We start from the raw sequence: 21594 nt of genomic DNA on the forward strand, positions 1-21594 counted from the left end.
CACTCTTGATGGACAGTTTCAGGCTACTGTAAAAAATGCTGTGAATATTCTTGTACAACTAACTTAGTGCATACATGCATGCTTTTTTCCTAGGGTACCTACACTTAGGAATAAAATTGCTGAGTCATAGTATACGTGTATCTGACTTTATTAGAAAATGCTAAACTCTTTTCCAAGTGATTGTATGTTACTACCCACAATATATGAGAGATTTGTTGCTCCACAGCCTCACCAACTTGGTATTGTTGGATTTTTAAAATTTTGCCAATCTGGTGGGTGTGTAGCAATATTTAATTGTGGTTTGAGTTTCATTTCCCTTATTACTAATGAGATTGAGCACCTTTTCATTTATTTATTGAAACCCCTCCTTTTGTGAAATGCCAGTTCAAGTCTTATTATCTTTTTTTTTGGTGAGGAAGATTGGCCCTGAGCTAACATTTGTTGCCAATCTTCCTTTTTTTTTTTTCCCCCAAAGCCCCAGTACATAGTTGTATATCCTAGTTGTAAGTCCTTCTAGTTCTCCAATGTGGGATGCTGCCATAGTGGGGCTTGTAGTTCTGTGCCCAGGATCTGAACAGGCGAACCCCTGGGCCACCGAAGCAGTGTGTGTGAACTCAACCACTATGCCACTGGGCCAGCCCCCCAAGCTGTCTGCTTTTTATTCTAAGAGTTCTTTTCATATTTTGGATACAAGCCCTTTGTCAGTGATACATGTTACAAATATACTTCCCTCTTCCATGGCTTGCCTTTTTACTCTTTTTATGACCAAACGTTTTACATTTTAATTGAATTTATTAATCCTTTCCTTTCTGGGTATAGCTTTTTGGTATTGTTTTAAGAAATTCTTCTCTATCTTAAATTGTCTTATAGAAAGATCTAAGTTTTGCCTCTGACATTTAGGTCTTTTCTTTAATCCCCCTGGAGCTGATTTTGTGATAGAACACATTTATTGAAAAGTCTGACTTTTCTTCTCTGCTCTGTAGTGCCACCTCTGTCATATATCAAGTGTACATAAATGCTTGGGTCTGTTTCCAGGTTCTCTACTGGTTCCATCTGCTTGTTTGTACCTGTATTAATGCCAACCTTTAGTTACCATAGCTTTATGACCTTGATACCAGATAAAGCAAGTGCTCTCATACCTTGTTCATTTGCTTCCTGAACATCTTGGCTATTCTTGGCCCTTTGCATCCCCATCCCTGACCCCCTCCCCATTAGTTTGGAAATCACTCGATCTTATCCTATTCTTTTTTACTCGTTAAAAACTAGATACATACTTACCTTATCAAAGTCTAAAAGTCAAACCAAACCTTTACTTCCTCCTGGATAATATGAGTCCTAGAGTACTTTAACTCCATTTCCCACACACACTCTTTCTGCAACTTACAGATTGTTGTCTGATATTTTACTTGTTTTGATAAAGCCCCACATTACTTTCATACAAGCAATGTTCACATTTGTTCACATATTTACATCTTTCTTGTTCTTCATTCCTTCTTGTATGTAAGACCTTCCATCTGTGCTCACTTTACTCCTGCTTGAAGTCCAATTTTAAGAATTTTCTTTAGTGATGATGTATTATGTTTTTGTTTCTTTGAAAATGCCTTTATTTCACCTTCATTCTTGAAAGATATTTTCATTGTGTGTAGACATCTAGATTTGGAGATATTTTCTTTTAGCACACTGAAGATGTCATTCTACTGCTTTCTGATGTTATTAAAAAGTCAGATATTCTTCTGAAAGTAATGTCATTTTTTTAATCTTCTGAATTTTCTCTATAATGTGTCTAGGACTGTGTTTCTTATTATTCCTTATTATTCCATTTGCTCTTCTCCTTTTAGGACTTCCACCAAAACCTATGTTTGTATTGTCCATAACCTTTATCCTTTTCTCCACTGTAGTCTCTACCATTGTCTCTGTAATGGTTAATTTTCTGTGTCAATTTAACTGGGCTAAAGGATGCCCATTATTTCTGAGTGCATGTGTGAGGGTGGTTCCGGAAGAGATTAGCATTTGAATTGGTAGACTGAGTAATAAAGATCCTCCTCACCAAAGTAGGTGGGTATCATCCAATTCAGTGGACTCCCGAATAGAACAAAAAGGTGGAAGAAAGGTGAATTTGTTCTCTCTGCTTGAGCTGGGATATCCATCTTCTCCTGCCCTTGAACATCAGTGCTCCCAGTTCTTGGGCCTTTGTACTTGGACTTATACTATCAGCCCCCCAGTTCTTGGCCTTGGGTTTGGACCAGAACTACCACTACCAGCTTTCCTAGGCCTCCAGCTGGCAGATGGCAGTTTGTGGGACTTCTCATCCTCCATAATCATGTGAGTGACTCTCTTCTAATAAATCTCTATATATCTCTATCTATCTCCTTGATTCTGTTTTCAGGGGAACCTAATATAGTCTCTCTCTGTGCAGCACTCAGGTGATTTCTTCTAACTTATCTTCTAATTCACCAATTCTTTTTTGCTAAGTCCAATCAGCTGCCAAAATGTTGACCTAGTTTCTAAATTTTGGTTATCTTTTTGTTTTCTAGAAATCCTATTTGTTTTTTTCTCAAATCTGTTACATCACTTTTTACAGTTTACTGTTCTCTGCATTTATTGTTCAAGCTTATTTCACTAAACATAGTAAGCATATTTGTTTTATATCTGTGTGTGAAAACTATGCCAATTGGTTATGCCAGTTGATTTCTCCTGCATGTTCTTTTTTCTTCCTGTTGGTTCTCTCTCTGCTGTCTGTGTGCCTGGTTGTTTTTGACAGTGGTTATTGCCCTTGAAAATGATTTGCAGGGGACTGTTTTGCTGAGGTTACGATGAATATGCCCTCTTCCAAAGAAGCTTTCTGTTTGCTTCTGCTAGGTTCCTGGAGGGCACTACCTAAACCATATTCACTGTTTGAGATTCCTTGGCCTACTGTGCAAGGAATAATCAGGATGTTAACCTGCAAGAGGGTTGGCTGGTGGCCACAACTTCTCAGGGATGTGTTTTCTCCTTTTTCCTTTTCATCTTCAAGTCTGCTCACTGCCAATGTGGCTGTTTCTATAGACCTCTAGAGTCTGGAGGAAGGGGAGCAGGTTTAGTTCTAGTGGTACAGTCCTTTGAGGTCCCTACTTAATGTGTGGGCCAACTTCTCTAAGACTTCACAACTTTCACATGTTCTGGGCCTTGACTTCTGTTTCTCTTGCTCTTGGAGTTGATGAAGCAAAGCCCATTTGTGTTTTGGAAAATGTCTTATGGAAAAACTGGTTTTAGTGCTCTGGTATCTACTTACCTCTCTGCATGAGGCTTCCTCCCTAAATTTAACCCGGCAGTTCCCTATCTTTTCAAGTACTTTTAAGGTGACTTTTTAAAAATCATATTGTTGTTTTTAGTGGGAGGGTAGAGCCAAACAATCTAGCCTATTCTCACCAGGTACTGAACTTTGCCAATGTCTTTACTGTATGCAAATCAGCTGTGCTGCACCAAATGAATAAATCTGAGCCACTGAAGTTGTGAACAGTAAGCAAGCTTTTGGTTGTAATATTTTAATGAAAGCTAAAATGTACTAAAAATTCAACAGTTTGCACAACATCATATACATATGAACATTTAATAAATAACACCTGTTAATAGACCCATAGGATGAAATTTCCTCCTGACAAAAATTTAGAATCCTATACTTCAGTTTTCCCCTTTGCAACACTTGAATCAGCCGACATTATTAGGGAATAAATACATTTTCCACTTAAGTAAAATTTTCCAAAAAACTAACCTAATCCCTTTTAAAGGTAACCAAACTTATTTTATTAAATCATTTGTGCTAGAAAATTTGTGACAAGGTTACATTTTGCTTTGACTTCTTAAATCAGAAATATTAATTTCTTTTTTGTTTCTTAATGACTCACGGCATCATCAAGAACACCAATTAGTCTACTATATTCTAATACACTGATAGAGGTTTTTGAAAGGAGACAGGACTGTGTGTGTTTATATTCGTCTCCAACTGCACCCTCATTCTTCCTGGCCCCCTATCTCACCCTTACTGGTGTGTATTTAGCACTTTTGTACATGCCTTTTCTTGTTCTCTTTCCCTTACTATCAAAAGACATTTATGCTTTTCCTGTATATGCCTACTTATCCAACTTATTCCTGATCCTTCTTATTTGTTTTTAATCCAACGTGGGTTGGGAGACCAGATAATGCTGCATTTTGTCTAAGAAAGAACTGTTCACTTGTCAGTATCTTCCCATTCTCACTTTTTTACTTAAAGAAAGGCAAATAAACACTAACATTTCAATGTGTCCTGGGATAAAAACTGAAAAAGTCCCAATATTTGGACCTGGTCACCACGAACAGAAAAAAAATCTACTTTATAGCAGTATTCTGCAGTTATTCAGAATGCAGGCAACATTAAAGTTTATAGGCAAAGACTTGCAAAAAAGGCCTGGAGGTGTGATTAGGGAGGACCAGGAAGATTGATCTAACTGACATTTGCTCCTCACCATCAGGCAAGCTATACTACTTCTAGCAGGGGGCAGAGTCTTGCTGTGGTGGAAATAAAAACCACTCTGCTTTATACTGAAACTAGTATTATCAAGAGTTTCTTTAAAAAGACAACAAATAAAAAGTGTTGGCAAAGATGGAGAAAAGGGAACCCTCGTGCACTGTTGGTAGGAGTGTAAATTGGTGCAGCCACTATGGAAAATAGCATGGAGGTTCCTCAAAAAATTAAAAATAGAACTACCCTATAATCCAGCAATTCCACTTCTGGGTATTTACCAGAAGAAAACAAAAAACACTAACTTGAAAAGACATATACACTCGTATGCTCATTACAGCATTATTTACAATAGCCAAGATATGGAAGCAATGTGTCCATTGAGAGATGAATGAATAAAGATGAATGAATAAAGACAGACACACACACACACACACACACACACACACACACACACACACTGGAATATTACTCACCCATAAAAAAGAATGAAATCTTGTCATTTCTATCAACATGAATGGACCTAGAGGGTATTATGCTAAGTGAAATAAGTCAGATAGGAAAAGACAAATACCATACGATTTGACCTATATGTGGAACCTAAAAAAACAAAACAAATAAAACAGAAACAGACTCACAGATACAGAATAAACTGGTGGTCGCCGGAGGGGAAGGTGGGTGGGGGTTGGGTGAAACAGGTGAAGAGGATTAAGAGGTACAAACTTCCAGTTATAAAACAAATAAGTCATGGGGATGTAATATATAGCATAGGGAATACAGTCAATAATATTGTAATAACTTTGTAGGGTGACAGATGGTTACTAGACATTGTGGTGATCATTTCATAATGTATATAAATGTCAAATCACTGTGTTCTACATCTGCAACTAACACAAAACTGTATCAACTATACTTCAGTAAAAAAACCCTGATATAAAATAAAGCAGACTTAATAAAAAGCTAGTCAAAAAGAACTAAAATGGAGTTTAAGAAGCATCTAGTAGATGGTCCCTCTTTTTTTTTTTTTGAGGAAGATTAGCCCTGAGCTAACATCTGCTGCCAATCTTCCTTTTTTTTTTTTTTGCTGAGGAAGACTGGCCCTGAGCTAACATCTGTGCCCATCTTCCTCTACTTTTTATATGTGGGAAGCCTAACACAGCATGGTCTGCCAAGTGGTGCCATGTCTGCACCTGGGATCTGAACCAGCGAACCCTGGGCCATTGAAGTGGAATGTGCACACTTAACCGCTGAGCCACTGGGCTATCTCCCGGATGGTCCCTCTTAAAACAAATCCATTTCCACATTTTAAAACAGCATATAGTCCTTGGCCTCTAGATCCCTAATTTGATGGACAGTGAGCATGGAAGGTAAAACAAAGGGCACTCGCTTCTCATCCATAGCTATTTTAACTGCACTGAAAGCTAAAAATAAAAACCACTCCAAGCTAAATTGAGTTAAAACATTAACATAGTGTATCACTTTTGTAACTATCAGCAAAAATCAATCATAAACTTTTTCCTGAGACAATGGTTTTTGCCAATGATAACACAAGTATTATATGAATTGGAATTTTAATTGAACTAACTTAATATCAGGATATGCAAGCAATATTAATTTTCTGAGGCGACAGTGATGTTTTTTAAATTATTAAAATGAAGTTTCCTTTCTACATTATGGGGATTCTGCTCTCAGTGGTAATGAGGGCTAAGAATTCTAAACAGAACTCTCTCACCTTATGAAACAGCAAAGCTGATACAAGACAATCAACTTTATATAGGGAGGGTTACCTTATCAAGAGAGAATCTAGACACAACTAGAAGGGCCCACAACTAGAATATACAGCTATGTGCTGGTGGGATTTGGGGAGAAAAAGCAGAAGGAAAAAAAAAAAAAAAAAAAAAAGAGAGTCTACTCTCTTTCACCAATAAGGAGTGCTGTAGGATAGCTTCTGTTGCATCAAACTGACTCCTGTTTTGTTATTGTTTAAGTACTCAAGACACAAAAACCCTTTTGGTGGTGACAAATAATTACCATACCCATCCACTACTGAGCATTTAGCACGTGCCAGCCACTGTTCTAAACATTTTAAATACAGCATCTCATTTCATACTTAAGAGAAAAGCAGTCCCTAGCATTCAGGAACTGGCCTGACACTGATGTGTAGGAGTGGGCCTGGTGTTCACAGCTAGGCCCTGGTGTTTTACTGTTGGACATAAACAATCTCACAGAATACCAACATCAGGTCACACTGGTCTGATACAAAACACCTAATTTCGTTTAAGCACTTACAAAAACAAGGTCACTGCACAACCACAAAAATATCAAATATCCCCCTCTCTAGGTAACGTCAGTCACTGCTGCTTTGGGGTCACTTTAGTCTGCATCACTAGGTATTCATTAAGATACGCAATCACAGAATTATCCCTGCTTTCTGACATCACCAGTTCTAAGCAAATCCCATTTCCTTGAATTCTCCCCGAAACCACCTAACACAAGCCCAAATTCTCTCATAAGTTCTTTCTAAAACCCTCTTATTAAGAAGCCCTAAAGACCCCATGGTGTATGATCTCCCATCTTGCAAACAAGCAATAAACTCAACTTGTTCAATTAAAGGTATGCTCCTGGTGGTCTCTGGCAACAGGGCATTGGCAGAAATGGAGGACCCACTGAGATTCAGCTGAAGTTCTTTTCCTTGCACTGGGAAACTTGATAAGAGAGTGTACATCTAAAATCCCTTTTGAGGTGCAATCTGCCCTTGGCTGGTAGGTAAGTTCATGCTGAACTGGGCTCAAATATTTCACTGAAGCTCTTCAGTGTTAGATTTATTTTGTTTTCCTAGAAAAAGGTCTTTTGGGAATACTTTGGTTATCCAATCAGATTTGTCATTGTTCCCTGGTGAAACTGTTTTCTAGCCTTCTAACACCCGCTCCTATGATCTGTCTGTCTAGTGTGTTGACTCTTATATACAAGAGGAATAGACTATGACGAGAGGATAGCCATCTGAACTGGCCCTAGAGGCTGAGTTCAGAAGTTCTCTGACTGGCAAAAATATTTCAAAACTTTACAAGGTATGACACAAGTGAACCTTGAAAATATTATGGAATGACAGAAATCAGTCAGAAAAGACCACATATTGCATGAAATATCCACAATAGGCAAATCTACAGAGACAGTATATTAGTGGTTGCCTAGGGCTAGGGTTCAGACTAGGAGGGAACAGGCAGTCATTGCTAAGGGGTACAAGTTTTCCCTTTGGGGTGATGAAAATGTTATAAACTTAGATTGTGGGGATGGTCACACAACTCTGTGAATATACTAAAAACCACTAAACTATACACTTCAAATGGATAAATTTTATGATACGTAAGTTGTATTTCAATGAAGATGTTTGTTTAAAAAAAAACCTTATAAGGACTTTGTCAACTTTGTGTCCCAAAGAACTGCTTTACCTAGTTTCATAGGCCCAGAATCAGGAGGCTTTGTCTGGTATCTGATGGATGACAACTGGGCTCCTGCCAAGCCCAGGAAATCAAGCTACACAAGCATTACTCTTACAGACCGTTGCAGTCTTCATGGTTGTGTCAATCTACACCTATACCTCTTCCAGGCCAAACATCTGCTTCCTTCATGTTTTCTCTTTTTTTGCAGGGAAGGATTCACACTAACATCTGTTGCCAATCTTCCTCTCTGTTCTCTCCCCAAAGCTCCAGTGCATGGGTTGTATATCCTAGCTCTAAGTCCTTCTAGTTCTTCTATGTGAGTCACTGCCACAGCATGGCAACTGACAGGCAGGTGGTGTGCTTCTGTGACTGGGCAATGAACCTGGGCTGCTGAAACAGTGAGAGTACCAAACTTCAACCACTAGGCCATCAGGGCTGGCTCTTCTTCCATGTTTTCTTACTGTAACACTAACTTGTGTACATCTCTCAAGTGACTCAATTTTACCAAGGACAATTTGGCCACTGGCAAACTGGCAAGTGGACATTTTATGGGGAGCTTCTGACATGCACAAGATCATTTATTTAAGGTGCATCAATACTATACTAACATTGGAGTGGGGATTTTAAGAGGTACTGCCATGGAGCTTTGCAATGTGTGGCCTTCCTGTCAATGACATAATCTTAGTAGACAAGGATAGGAACCAAGCACTGAGGTAGACCTCTGAATGAGCTACGAGTTTGTTTGGTTATTGTTTACTTTTAAAGTGGATTGAGGCTTTCTCATGCTAAGGAGCTGTGTTCTAATTGTGGAAAAAAGTTCCTAGATTCTGTATTCCTAAGGAAATTCCAATTTATTTCTCTGGTAACAGGACCTCATATTTCACTAATATGTTATTAAAGGACTCCATAAGCTTTATCTTTACTTATCTATTTTATGCTATGTTACCTTTTACAGACTCTATACTGTCCTTATCCACAAACTTCAAGAAAAATAAACAGATGGAATTCTAAAACTCTAATTATCAAGATGCTTAAAAATCCTCAAACTTCCTCAGCCTCAAGTACAGCTAAGAGCCTTGATGGCAATAACATAAATCCTTTCTAGGACCCACAAGTTAACTCCTTATGAGCTAATAATGGGCTGCCTTTTAAACGTGGGAATTTTAATTTAAATCCTAAGTTCTACCCTATTACCAGCTGATACAATTGAATATTACAGGAGATTCATATAATGCCTCCAGATTTATCACAAACAGATATGAGCTGCATTTTGAAAACACTCACCAAAACAGCTTCTGAATGATCTAAAGTCTGGAGTTTTGGTCTTCTGGAAAAGATGCCGTCAAAGAAAACTTGCAGTTGATTATCAATGGAAAGCAACTGACCAGATAGTGTTAACAACTGACTCAGCAGTAAAACTTCAAGGTGTTGTTCATTGGATTCATGTTTCCCAACTTAAATGACATACATTACATCCTTCTGACTACTGTGTACCGATTCCTTCTGAGGGAATCTCCAGAAGATACTGACATCAAAAGCGGACAGCTTCTATCCAAGATGATGAAGTCAGATTTTCTGATTCTTCAGTACTCCTTTCTGTCCCTTTACCACTCATCACACTAATTTTTCCTATTACAATTAATATGATCTCTCATCTTCATCCTATTGTTTTAGATCCTTAAGATCTCCTTCTGCCACTTAAGGAAAAACAAAACTCTTGTTATATTTTTTTTCCAGATCAGAGCTACCACTCTGAATTTAACAGATCACTGGGTCTATTCTCCTCCACCTGATCTGGCTGCCAAAAATTTAATAACTATTCCTTTAAATACTTCAGCAGGAGATTCCTTTTTATAGATCCCTCGCCTCATATGATATCTCAGCCCTCAGCCTTGCAAAAAAAGTGGACCTTGACCTCACATCATCAAAATGCTTCTGCTGAAGTCATTACAATGCTATCAGAAAACCTTATCCAATCAGAAAGATACTAATAGAGCCAGCCCTGATGGCCCAGTGGTTAAAGTTTGGGTACTCTCCCTACTTTGGTGGTCTGGGTTCGGTTCCTGGTTGCAGAACCACACCATTCCTCTGTTAATAGCCATGCTGTGGTGGTGGCTCCCATAGAAGAACTAGAAGGACTTACAACTAGAATATACAACTATGCATTGCGGCTTTAGGGAGGTGGGGAAAAAGACACTGATATCGAGGCTATCCTGATTATGATAGTCTGCTTGTTCTCTTCAGAGACACTTCACCCTGGTTTGCAAGAACTGCTTAACTCCACTCAAGGAATATGTCCATTTTAAAGGACACAAAATTGGCTCACTTCTGTTGAAATGGCTGGTACTTACATTCCCAATACTCCCACCACTACAATACTACTACTTATGTGGATGTGAGGTTTACACGTGCCTGCTGCATACTAACTAATCCTGTGTACCTGAAGTAACTGTAAGAGATTTTCAGATATTTAAACTACCATCCCATTTGTCCAGCTACAGGTGTGCACATGGTGGTCTTTTGCTGGAGGGCACTGACATACTTGATAGGTATTATTATTCTTACTTTATAGTAATGGAAACTAAGAGAGGTTAAGTGACTTGCTCAAAGTCACACATCTACTAAGTGACAGAAGCTGATAGCAGAATCTAGATCCGTCTGATTCTAAGTCCTGAACTTTTAATCATTATTCTATACAGCTTCTCCATATGATAAATGTGGCAATTCCACCATTATTCTAGCTGTTCACACCTCAACAAGTTTATCTATTCACTACTGCTACTGAGAAAACTGTCAAATTATTTCTTACTATCTTAACTACCCCCATAGCAATCACTTTTCATTTAACAGCAGATTTTAGAGTCTATAGAAAAAATTGAATTCTTCTTTTTTTTTTTGAGGAAGATTAGCCCTGAGCTAACTGCTCCCAATTCTCCTCTTTTTGCTGAGGAAGACTGGCCCTCAGCTAACATCCACGCCCATCTTCCTCTACTTTATACGTGAGACGCCTACCACAGCATGGTTTTTGCCAAGTGGTGCCATGTCCGCACCCGGGATCTGAACCGGCGAACCCCGGGCCGCCAAGAAGCAGAATATACGAACTTAACCACTGCGCCACTGGGCCGGCCCCAAATTCCTTTGGTAATACAGTAAACTGTGGATTATCTCAAACTATTTATATTTGTCTTTGGTGCATGAAGATAACTGAATATTGCAAGATAAATAATGAAGCCATATCATAAAGTTCTTCTCACTTACCAATTTTCCCTGAAACTATACCAGATAATGATAAGTCTTTTTTTTGAGTAACAAGAACCAATCTAAACTTGACAGTCTTTTTTCCTTTTTTAAATTTGCTGCATTTATTGCTTCTATTTGCCCTAAGTTGGGGGGGGGGGTGTCAGATTTTACAAGCTTTTGCTGGCCAACTGGCAATAAAGGGAATTTAAAAGAACAGGTAAAATCCTATTTGAATTAATTTCATGGATAATCAAGTTATTATTTTAGGATTTCATAACAATGAATAAATATATTCTCAGTCCCTAAGATGACAAACTACCTCTCAGCTATCTTCTTTAATAAATTAGTAAGTAAAATTAAGTACTATTTTGAAGTATTCTTCTGAAATATGAAAAAAAAAAAAGTACTATCTACATCATCCCTTCTCCTTCCCACATTTTTTGACCACCTACTATACTCCAGGAATTTAACTTTTTCCTGTAAGGCTTTTTATTTTAGTGTATAGATTTTGAGTCAAAATAGGTTAGTTGAGAGTGATAAGTACATGTGCTATGAAGGCAAGGCAAAAAACACTTGCATTATTTGATAACATGATATTGAGATCAGAGTTGTTCACATGTCTATTTTATAACAGAATCCACATTTATAATAGCATATATTGGAAATAAATTATACAACTGAAAAGTTTATTCTACTTACATCTCTAACTTCACTAATCATATTAATATGACAGTAAAGGCAAAATCTGAGCTAATTAGATATACTTGAGTGGTAAAATAAGACTATTTCACAGGCCTAGTTAGCAAGATATTCAGTTAGATTAATATTCGGTTTCTAAGTTTTTGAAAAAATGGCTAAAACAGTAATTATTCAGTAAACAGTTCATGATTCAGAAGGTACCAAGGTGTTTTCAGGATTAAAGACTCCAGTAGTTTAAGCAAAAACTTGGTCATATCAACAAATAGCTATGATCTCCTGCCATCAAATACCTTATTGGATGTACGGTCACTTGACTTCTTCAAAAGCATCTTGACCGACATTCAGGAATACGACCTTTAGTTGGTGGTGTGGGCAGAACTATGTCCCCTCAAAAGATATATTCAAGTCTCAACTCCAGGTACCTGTGAATGTTATCTTATTTAGAAATAGGGTCTTTGCAGATGTAATCACGTTAAGTGAGGTCATACTGCAGCAGAGTGGGCCCTAATCCAATGACCAGTGTCCATGTTAAAAGGAGGAGATTTGGAGCTGGAGCTGAGACACAGGGAGGCCACATGCAGACTGAGGGAGAGATTGGAGAGATGATGCTACAAGTCAAGGAACATCAAGGAGTGTTAGTAACTGGCAAAAGCTAAGAAGAGACAAGGAAGAATCCTCCCCTACAGCCTTCAAAGGGAGCAAGGCAAGGCAGATACCTTGATTTCAGACTTCTGGCCTCCAGGATAGTGAGAGAATAAGTTTCTGTTACTTTAAATCACCCAGTTTGTGGAACTTTGTTGTAGCAGCATGGGAAACTCTTACAGTGGGTCAAAATTCAAAAAACGAACAAAGTTACTATGGCCTTCCTGATTCCCCAATCTTTTGGAGAAATCCTCGTTATTATTCTTTGTTGGCTTTTCTTCTCTCCTCGAGTGTAGATAATTCTCAAGGATCAGTCCTTTGGTTTTGGCTCTTATATATATCTATTTCCTGTTGAGATTCAGTCAACAGACTTGCCTTTTTAACTGCTTTGTGGCATGATATTGCTTGGTGATTACTCAAGCATAATTCACACAGAACTGACCTTGTTGACCTACTCTTAAGTCTGGGTTCCCACCTCCTTCCACTAATTTTCATATTGTAGTTATTACTGCATTTAATAGACTCCTATCCATAATGTGATTACCATCATTTTTTGTACCATTAAGAAACAAAAAGTAACTGTAAAAGATTATTAATTATAACACATCTGGATTCAGAGATGACAAAATGTGAAAGACTGTGACTCAATCAATGATTATAAAATGTTATCCTATTTTTCCAGTCATCCAGTCAACCCTGTGTCTCAGCTCCTATTTCCTCAATCCACATATTCAATATCATCAGGAGTAATGATTCTTCCTTTACAAAGTCTCTTAATATCCATTTTCTTTATAGGTTTACTCTAAGCATTCGTACAAAGCCAACTGTACTGTAACTGGCTTCTGAGACTGTCTCTGCCCAGCCAAACCCTCTGCATACCAATAACAAGTTAATTTTCCTAAAATATTTGTAAGCATTTTATTTTTTATTTCCTTTAAGTTAGACTCCTTATTACCACTAGAATAAAATCCAAGCTTACTTGGCCCAGCTGTGACAGACATTGCTAATTGCATACAATATCCATTCTTCTCTAATTTTGTTTGAGGCACTTACATACCCAACTAATATACATGTCTTCCCAGATTCCCCTGCAGCTGGGAAAGACCACGTGACATAATCTGGCAGAAGTTTTTAAAGGATTTTTGGGAACATTTGTACTTTCCTGATACAAGCACTGCCCCTTTTGAGAATATGAAGCTAAATAAGATGAGGCAAGCATCTTCTAACTATGAAGCAATACGCACATGGATAAAATGGACAAACTAAGGATGATGGATTATAAATATACAAGGTGCCTAGGCCACTAATTACATTGTAGAGCCACTGTACTAGTCCTGGCCTTCCTATTTCTGAACAAGTTTATGTGATAAAAATAAAATCCTGTTTGGTTTAAGCCATACTGAAGGGATTCTGTTATATGCAGTTAAATGTGATCCTAACTGAAACTAGTGTTCAAGGCTCTTCATAACATGCTCTCAACGGCTCATTACGTCTTACCTCCCATTATTCCCCATACTAGTAGGCTTCCACGCTTTATTCACATCATTCTGCACTGAATTCACCGCTTACCAAACATGCAATGCCCTTCCACACCTCCACGCTTTTATACATTTTTCAAAGAAATGTCATTCCTTCACCTGAGCAAACTCCTACTTACTGAGTAAGGTCCAGCTCAAATATACAATGTTAACTTGCTCTTTCCTTTGTGAACCTGTAACATTTTGTTCTTACCTCTAGCCTAGCGTTAATTGTTGATTTACACATCTGCTTCCTCAATTAGACTGTTAACTCCTCAGATGCAGGGACTATGTCTTTTTCATTGTTTCCAGAATGTTTGGCACACAGTAAGTTTTCAATAAATATTTTAATAAAGAATAAAACACTAACTGGACTTCTTAAAACTGGTGTTTTTTGCATTGAAAGTAATTCACAATTTATATATCTATCTGCCTTTGACCCATCAGATATTGTTCAACTATTTTCTTTCTTCCCCAGTGCATAACTTGTAAAAAAAAAAAAAATTACAGTATAATAGCATCTAAAAAAATCCAGTTATCATGTTTTATTCTTCTTAATATTTCCTACAGAACCCAGGCCGAAATTATCTAATAGGCACTTAGAAATGCTTGAATTGACTTTACAGCATCATGAAAAACACAGAAGACATTATACCTATGGAGGAAGACTGTGGACTAATCAGAAGGTCCTCTTGGACTTGTTCACTTCCTGGCACTGTCTGCTGATCACTCAGTGAACTCTGAGAAGCACTGACAGGCTGGGACACTTCCTCATGGACCTCCTCATCACTTAGCCTTTCTACTTTGACCCGGACATCTTCTTCAGTACCCAGAGGCAAGGTAGCTTTTGTGCTCTCACAAGTCACATAATCAGCCATTCTTCTACCTGTCTCAGATGGGCCAGGTAATTCTAAAGTCCGGGTATTTTCTGCCTGCTTAACCTTATCAGGCTGAATCCTTCGATCAATTCCAAAAGGAAAAGTCCAGGGAAAAGCTAAAGAAGAGTCAACTGGTTGACTTCTATTTTCTGAGTAGGAAGCTGAAGAATTCAATACCTGGGGAGAACTTGTTTGTGTGCCACACTTTACAGGACTTTCAGGAGACATAACAATGTAGCTTTTGCGCTTTCTCCGGGATTCTCGGCAGACAGGAGTGGTTCTTTCAACCACACTGCACTCTGAAGACACTGGGGAAATGCTTCCATCTCGAGAAGTAAAATTGCAGTTAGAGTTATTTTCTTGTCCAGCATCTAGACCCTTTTCCGGTTGGCTGTTGGGTGTATTCCATAAAATGCTTGATTTCATGAACTCTGAGCAGGTGCTAGCAACACTAAACATTTGCATATAGCTGGCTGCAGCCAGAACATCAATAATATTTTCTGTGTTAATTGACAGAGTGGCTGTGTAAGCATATTCCAAAAGGGGTATAAAGCCAGTCACTGTAACATGATGCAAATCCAACACATTCTTGTTCTCATCCTCTGCTTGGCTCACAAGTTTGGTGCGAAAGAAATCACTGCAAGCTGCTAGTACCACCTTATGTGCCCGGAAGATTTTGTCCTGGACACGAATAGTGATATCACAAAAATGTCCATCATTTCGCAGCATATTTAGCTTCCCAAGCATTTCCTGGCTGTGGGAAGAGGAGCTATGAGTAAATGTTTTCACACCCATCTTTTCCTTCCTCTTCTAGAGATGCTCTTCAAGGATGCAAATGAATCAGATATGTCCTAAAAAATACATAAAATAAGCATTAATTGATGGTTTAGTAGTTGAAATAGAAGGTCATATAGATTGCTTTCATGTGGCCACTGGGCTAAATAAAAAAGCTGAAAGATGGCAGTGAGAAAGTTTAAGGTAGGCGATATATAAAAATACATTTCCCCTACTTGTCCTCTAAAATGTCCAATCAGTGGAGTCTGTGAGCTAATGTTTTAATGAGCTGCATAGTTTAAATAATAACAATTTGTAAATAATGACAATTGTAGAGTGCTTGCTATGTGCCAGACACTGTTCTAAATGACCCGCATTTGGTCATTTATTTGACTGTCATGCTATCTGTCAGTAGGTACATTATTATCTCTGTTTAACAGAAAAGGGTTAACTACCTTGCCGAAGGTCGAAAAGTCATTGTGTGGCAGATCCATGGTTCAAATCCAGGCAGGCTGCCTCCAGACCCTGTACTTTTAACCTTAGTGCTATCCACTGCCTCTTTAAGATATAAAGTGAGTAAATATGGGTGGTTAAGAGTGCAAGTTTTAGAAGGTGATTGGCCTGGATTCCTTCCTCAACAATTCTCCCAAGGTTGTCATAAGGACTAAAAGTAGTAAATGCTTATTAGCACAATATTTGGCACTTTGCGAATGCTCAACAAATGAAAGCAGTTATTTTTGTTTATATTACTAATACAATAAAACAATCTTTTTGGAAGTAAATTTATAATAATGATTAGTAATTGATCAACTGATTGAATTTTCCCTTAAAAAAAGATAGTTGGTTTGCCTTTATCAGATTTCTTACTAAAAGTATAAAAAACGGACACTTTCAAATACTTTTAATTTAGCAAATCTAATAATTCTTCCGTTGTTATAGTATGTTTCCTCTAATCTCTTTTTGCCCCTTTGATGTGAAGTCAGGGAGGCTTATATTAGCCCCTTGATAAAGATAAGAGAACTAATGCTCAGAGAAGTGACTAATCAATGGCAACCAAAGCCCGGTTGTGGGTCTTCTGACTCAGAGCACAGTACTCTCCCAATGCAAAAACACACAACTATGTACATCAATTATGTTATCTAAGATAAATAACTTTTTTTTTATAGTTAGTACTGAAATAAATGCAAAACAAAGCAAATTTGGGGAAATGTTTTTTGTAAATTAGCCCTAGATAAAAAATATTTCAAATGCCTCAAATATACAGCTATCAATTTAAAATGTTAAAGATGATGAATATTTAATGGACCTGAAAAAATGTCTAGTTCTGAGTATTAAATGAATGCACAACTACTGACATACAGTGAACCCTCAGTAGTGGTGGTGATTTTTTTTCTTTTTTAATATTTTTTTTGGTGAGGAACAGTGGCCCTGAGCTAACATCTGTTGCCAATCTCCTTTTTTTTTTCTCCCCCAAAACCCCAGTACACAGTTGTATATCCTAGCTGTAAGTCATTCTAGTTCTTCTATGTGGGATGCCACCATAGCATGGCTTGATGAGAGGTAGGTAGATCTGCGCCCAGGATCCAAACCGGTGAACCCCAGGCCACCGAAGTGCAGTGTGCAAACTTAACTACTCGGCCACTAGGCCGGGCCCTAGTGGTGTTAATGTTTTGAAAAAAGGTAATGAAAGAGTATACAGACTATGATCCCATCTTTGTGAAATATATATATATGTATGTGCGTATATGTTTTGTTTACAAGACAATATGAGGTTTTAACCAGAGATTCATGAATTCCCTGAGGGAGCCATGATCCTTCTAAAACTGCACACAGAATGATGTCTGTGTGTGTATATAATAGCTTTCATCACATTCAAGGGAATCATTGGTAGGAGTATGGGTGTTTATTCTCTTTTTGCTCCTTAAACATATTTTTTTCTTTTTAAAAAACAGCAAACTGCTGCAAAACCCTAGGGTTTCAGGTGCTCTTGGTTGGAACTCTAATCATACAGAGTAGGTCTATTTTTTCTTTCCTGAAGATGGATATCACACCCCACCCTTCCCTAGGGTTTTTCTTCTTTAAACTACTCATCCCTACTCCCTTTAAGTGCTCCTCAAAATTTGATTAATGTCCTTACTATCCAGATTGCTCTGCTCTGAACAATCTCACTCCTCGATTTTCCTTTAAGATTGGTTCCCAGAATTGCACCCAATATGATAGGTATGGTAGGATAATAACTGAGCATAACTTTGCTATTTTTACCTCCCTTGTTCCAGGCACAAATATTAGTAAGACTAAATCAGGTAGTCTGAGTCAAATCATACCACTGACTGACTTTGTTTACATTATCAAAACCTTAACTCAGTAATTGACTTACCAGATGTGAGGTACTTTATTATGTGAATGGAAGAACACAAGTACAAATAAAACATTGTCCTTGGCCTCAATAAACTTAGAGTCCTTATGAAAGAAGACATATGTGCCTAACTAAGACTATAAGAGGTGTGCTGCAGTGTTATGTGAAAGCAAAGAATGGAATATTTAATTCTAAATGTGCAAGGTGGGAGAGACATCACAAAGGACAGGGCCTAACCAAAGCAGGATTTTGCCAGGTGCTTAAGCGGAAGGGAGTTCCAGGCTATCATGGCGATCACACACAATCTCAGGGAGTGCTCATCATCCCGATGTGTCTCCCCCGTACAATGTACGTACTGTATTGGCACACTTCTTAATGGACACTGTAAGATAGTCTAAATGTGAGCATGCAGAGGGCAATGTCAGTTCAAACTCAAACAATCCATTACATAAACATTGCTTTGAATGTTCTAAGCAGGAAAATGTATATGTGAAGAGGAAAAGAAAAAAGAACATAAAAAACCTAAAGATTTCCAGCTGAATAAATGCAAAAAGGTCACTGAACATTCTAATATGCGAAGACAAAAAATCTGGGACTCCTCCCTGTCTGATAACACGATAGAAAGGATAAAAGGCACAAAGCCCTGTGCCAGGAGAGCCAGGTAAGGTCACTGAAATAATTATCTTGACCATAATCAGAGATAACAGTTCAAATATAAACCTGTGCCATATCCTCTTCCCAAAGACAAGTAATCACAGTAACACACTGGGTAGCTAGGACTGGTCTAAGTAAACCACCATTTAACATATTTGCTGATTTCTCTTTCACAGGAATGAGATGAAGAGGAGGAAAACAGGAGGGCTATACTCAAGTTTTTTGTTCATTTGCTGCACCCCAGTAAACTGGCTTCTTCTTTAAAAGCCTGGCCATCAAGAGTGCTTAGTTTGACTGGTATCATGTGGTTCAGGGAGGATACATGCCATCAGAGCAAGTGACATAGTCTTAATCCAAGGACCATCTGCATCAACACAGGTGTGAAGGCAAGAAATTAAACAGCATATTTGGAGGACATGTGCAACTGGGTGTTAAAATGAAACCACTTCCGTCTTGGTTTGGGTGGAGACCCTAAACAACAGATACACATTCCAAAGTGAGGTGCAAGGGCACTTACGCAAGGAAGGAGTGGAGAACTATTTTTCAACCTTTAGTTACACTCACCTGCAATGTTCAGAGTTAAATAACAGAAAAGGATTTTTTCAGAGAGTGATCAGTGTTGTAGTCCAAATCCTATCCCGCTCCCTCCTACTCCCCTGCAAGGGAAAACGGATGAGGCATGTCTCAGGTCTATGGAAAATGTACATCACACTTGAAAAAATCAAAAAGGTACGGATCTGATTTAAACTCTGGCCAAGACCAGGAAGTATGTCTACTATCTCCCCACAGTATATAAAAGCGATACAGTGACGTGGCTGAGAGGAGACGTTGGAGCCAGAACACTGGCTTTCCATTTTGATTCAGCCATTTATAGCTGTGTGACCTTAGGCAAGTCACTAAATTGTACCTTAATTTCTTCAGCAGTAATATAGGGATAATAGAACCTATCTCAAAGAGTTCTGAGGATAAATTGGCCTAATACTTGTAAAATGCTTGTAACAGTACCTAGCACAAAATAAATGCTATATAAACATTAGTTGCCACTGCTGCTGCTACTGCAACTACTACTACTATTACAAACTTTCTCTTCTGACTCAACCCTTGCCTCTCCCAACTCTGGAGGTGCCAGAAACCAGTCAGCAAATGAAGAGCAGTAAAAGGACAAAGAGGGGAAAAACAGGAAGAAAAAGGAAGCCAAATAAATCTTATTTTTCACTACAGGCCTCTAGTAGGCCTGAGTGGGGAAAGGAGGGAAACCTTTAATTATGAATTAAGTTTATTAGTTCTTGAAAATAAAGTTTTCATCTCCTGAACGCGACCAGAAAAGTTATTAAGAGCTGTGCTTCATGGAGGTGGAGGGAGGACTAAGCTGACAGAATAACTATAAATGGACAGTGGAAGGCATGTTTGTCCAATGTGATGGTTACACACAGATGGTACAAAGTCTGATAGAGCTGGAGGTACGGGATAGACAAATCTTAGGGTTTGAATTCTGAGCCTTCCATTTACCAGGCTGGTATTAAATCTCAGTCAAGTTACTTCACTTCTCCATGCTTCAGTTTTCCCATGTGCAAAACAAGAATAACAGAAATTATACTTTTAAGATAGTCAAGAGAACTAAATTAGCACAATTCCTGGCAAAAAGTAAGCATTCAATAAATGTTAGTCACTAGTATTACTCTAGAAAAAGTGAACAAAAATGAAATGGAGACCAAATTTCACAATGTCTAATCTATTTCTTACATAGGACACAGACCACATCTTGAATATGTGTATTCTGATATATAGATTAGATGATGAAAATTATCAGAGGATTTGAGATTAAAATGGAGTAGTTCTTAGCATACAAAGTGAGGTGGCTGCCTAAGATGATTGAAATAAAGCAATGAGAGACTGCTAATCTTGAAAGTAATTTGGGGAATGAGAAAACTTGATATTTAATAAGAATTTCCATGTTTAAACATCCAGCCATATCTCAAAACTGGACGTTAACTTTCCAAATGATACTAATAAGGTTTTAATTATGCCAAAGCTGAACTGAGATCATTTCATTTCCACCCTATATTCTAATTAAAAAACCAATCAAGGACAGAAAAGAAGGTTCAGGAGAGGGACATATTGGGTTTAAGATGCCTCTAAGAGGAATATCCAGGTGGAAATTTATATATGAAGTTCTCTGTACTAGTTGACTGTCTACTGTGTAGCTAGGAGCTTTAGATATCTCTTACGAGGTAAGATGATGATATCCTGATTTTACAGAGGAAATTGAGACTTGGAATATTACTTTGTTTCAAGGCCACTTATGTTTACGCCATCCTAAGAAACTAGAACCTTATTCAGCAGGCATGGGTAGCCACTAGGGAGCTGTACAGTCATATCTACATTTTTAAAAGATATGTCCTGGCGGCAATACAGAGGGTAGATTTGAAGGTGGCTATTACAACAGTACAAGTATATGATAAAATAAAACTGAACTAAGACAGTGGCAGCGAGGATACAGAAAATACATCTAAGAAAATTTAGGAAGTAAAACCACCTGGGCATGATTTTGTATTGGGGGTGGAGTAGGGGAGTAGCTAGGAGAGAAGAATCTGATCCTAGATCTCTCACCTAGATGACTGAGTTGATGACGTTTTCACCAGACAAGACAGAGAATGAAAGAGGAAGAGCTGGGTTTGGCAGGGGTTAATGCTGAACGGAAAGTATAAATACTTTAGTTTTAGGCATACTGAATTCAAAATACTGCTGAGAGGAATATCCAAGTATAAATTCATATATGTGGCTGCCCATTCTGGTCTGGAACTCAAGGGAAAGGTTAGACCTGGACCTAAGTACTGGATTTTACATAAGTCATGATAAGTTTCATTCTGTTGATTTGTTAGAGCTGAAGACATCCAAAGAAGATGTGGGGAAGAGG

General features: G+C 38.1%; 1 protein-coding gene across 15 annotated transcripts in view; it reads right to left on the reverse strand.

Moving 5' to 3' along the window:
* ZBTB44 (zinc finger and BTB domain containing 44) overlaps positions 1-21594 on the reverse strand; it is a 76195-nt gene that overhangs the window by 15309 nt on the left and 39292 nt on the right. For 7 of the 15 annotated variants that reach the window (XM_023645142.2, XM_023645145.2, XM_070272979.1 and 4 more), the window contains one exon: positions 14671-15744. The exons of 1 other annotated variant lie outside the window; for it this stretch is intronic. In XM_023645142.2, coding sequence (XP_023500910.1) covers positions 14671-15688 — 1018 coding nt within the window. In that variant the 5' untranslated portion in view covers positions 15689-15744. Of the gene's footprint in view, positions 1-14670; positions 15745-16122; positions 16221-19241; positions 19334-21594 lie in introns of those variants that run through there. 7 more of the 15 variants (XM_070272978.1, XM_005611719.4, XM_070272981.1 and 4 more) reach the window with 2 other exon arrangements.

This window comes from Equus caballus, chromosome 7 (assembly GCF_041296265.1).
Source record: "Equus caballus isolate H_3958 breed thoroughbred chromosome 7, TB-T2T, whole genome shotgun sequence".
Classification (NCBI taxonomy): Eukaryota; Metazoa; Chordata; class Mammalia; order Perissodactyla; family Equidae; genus Equus; species Equus caballus.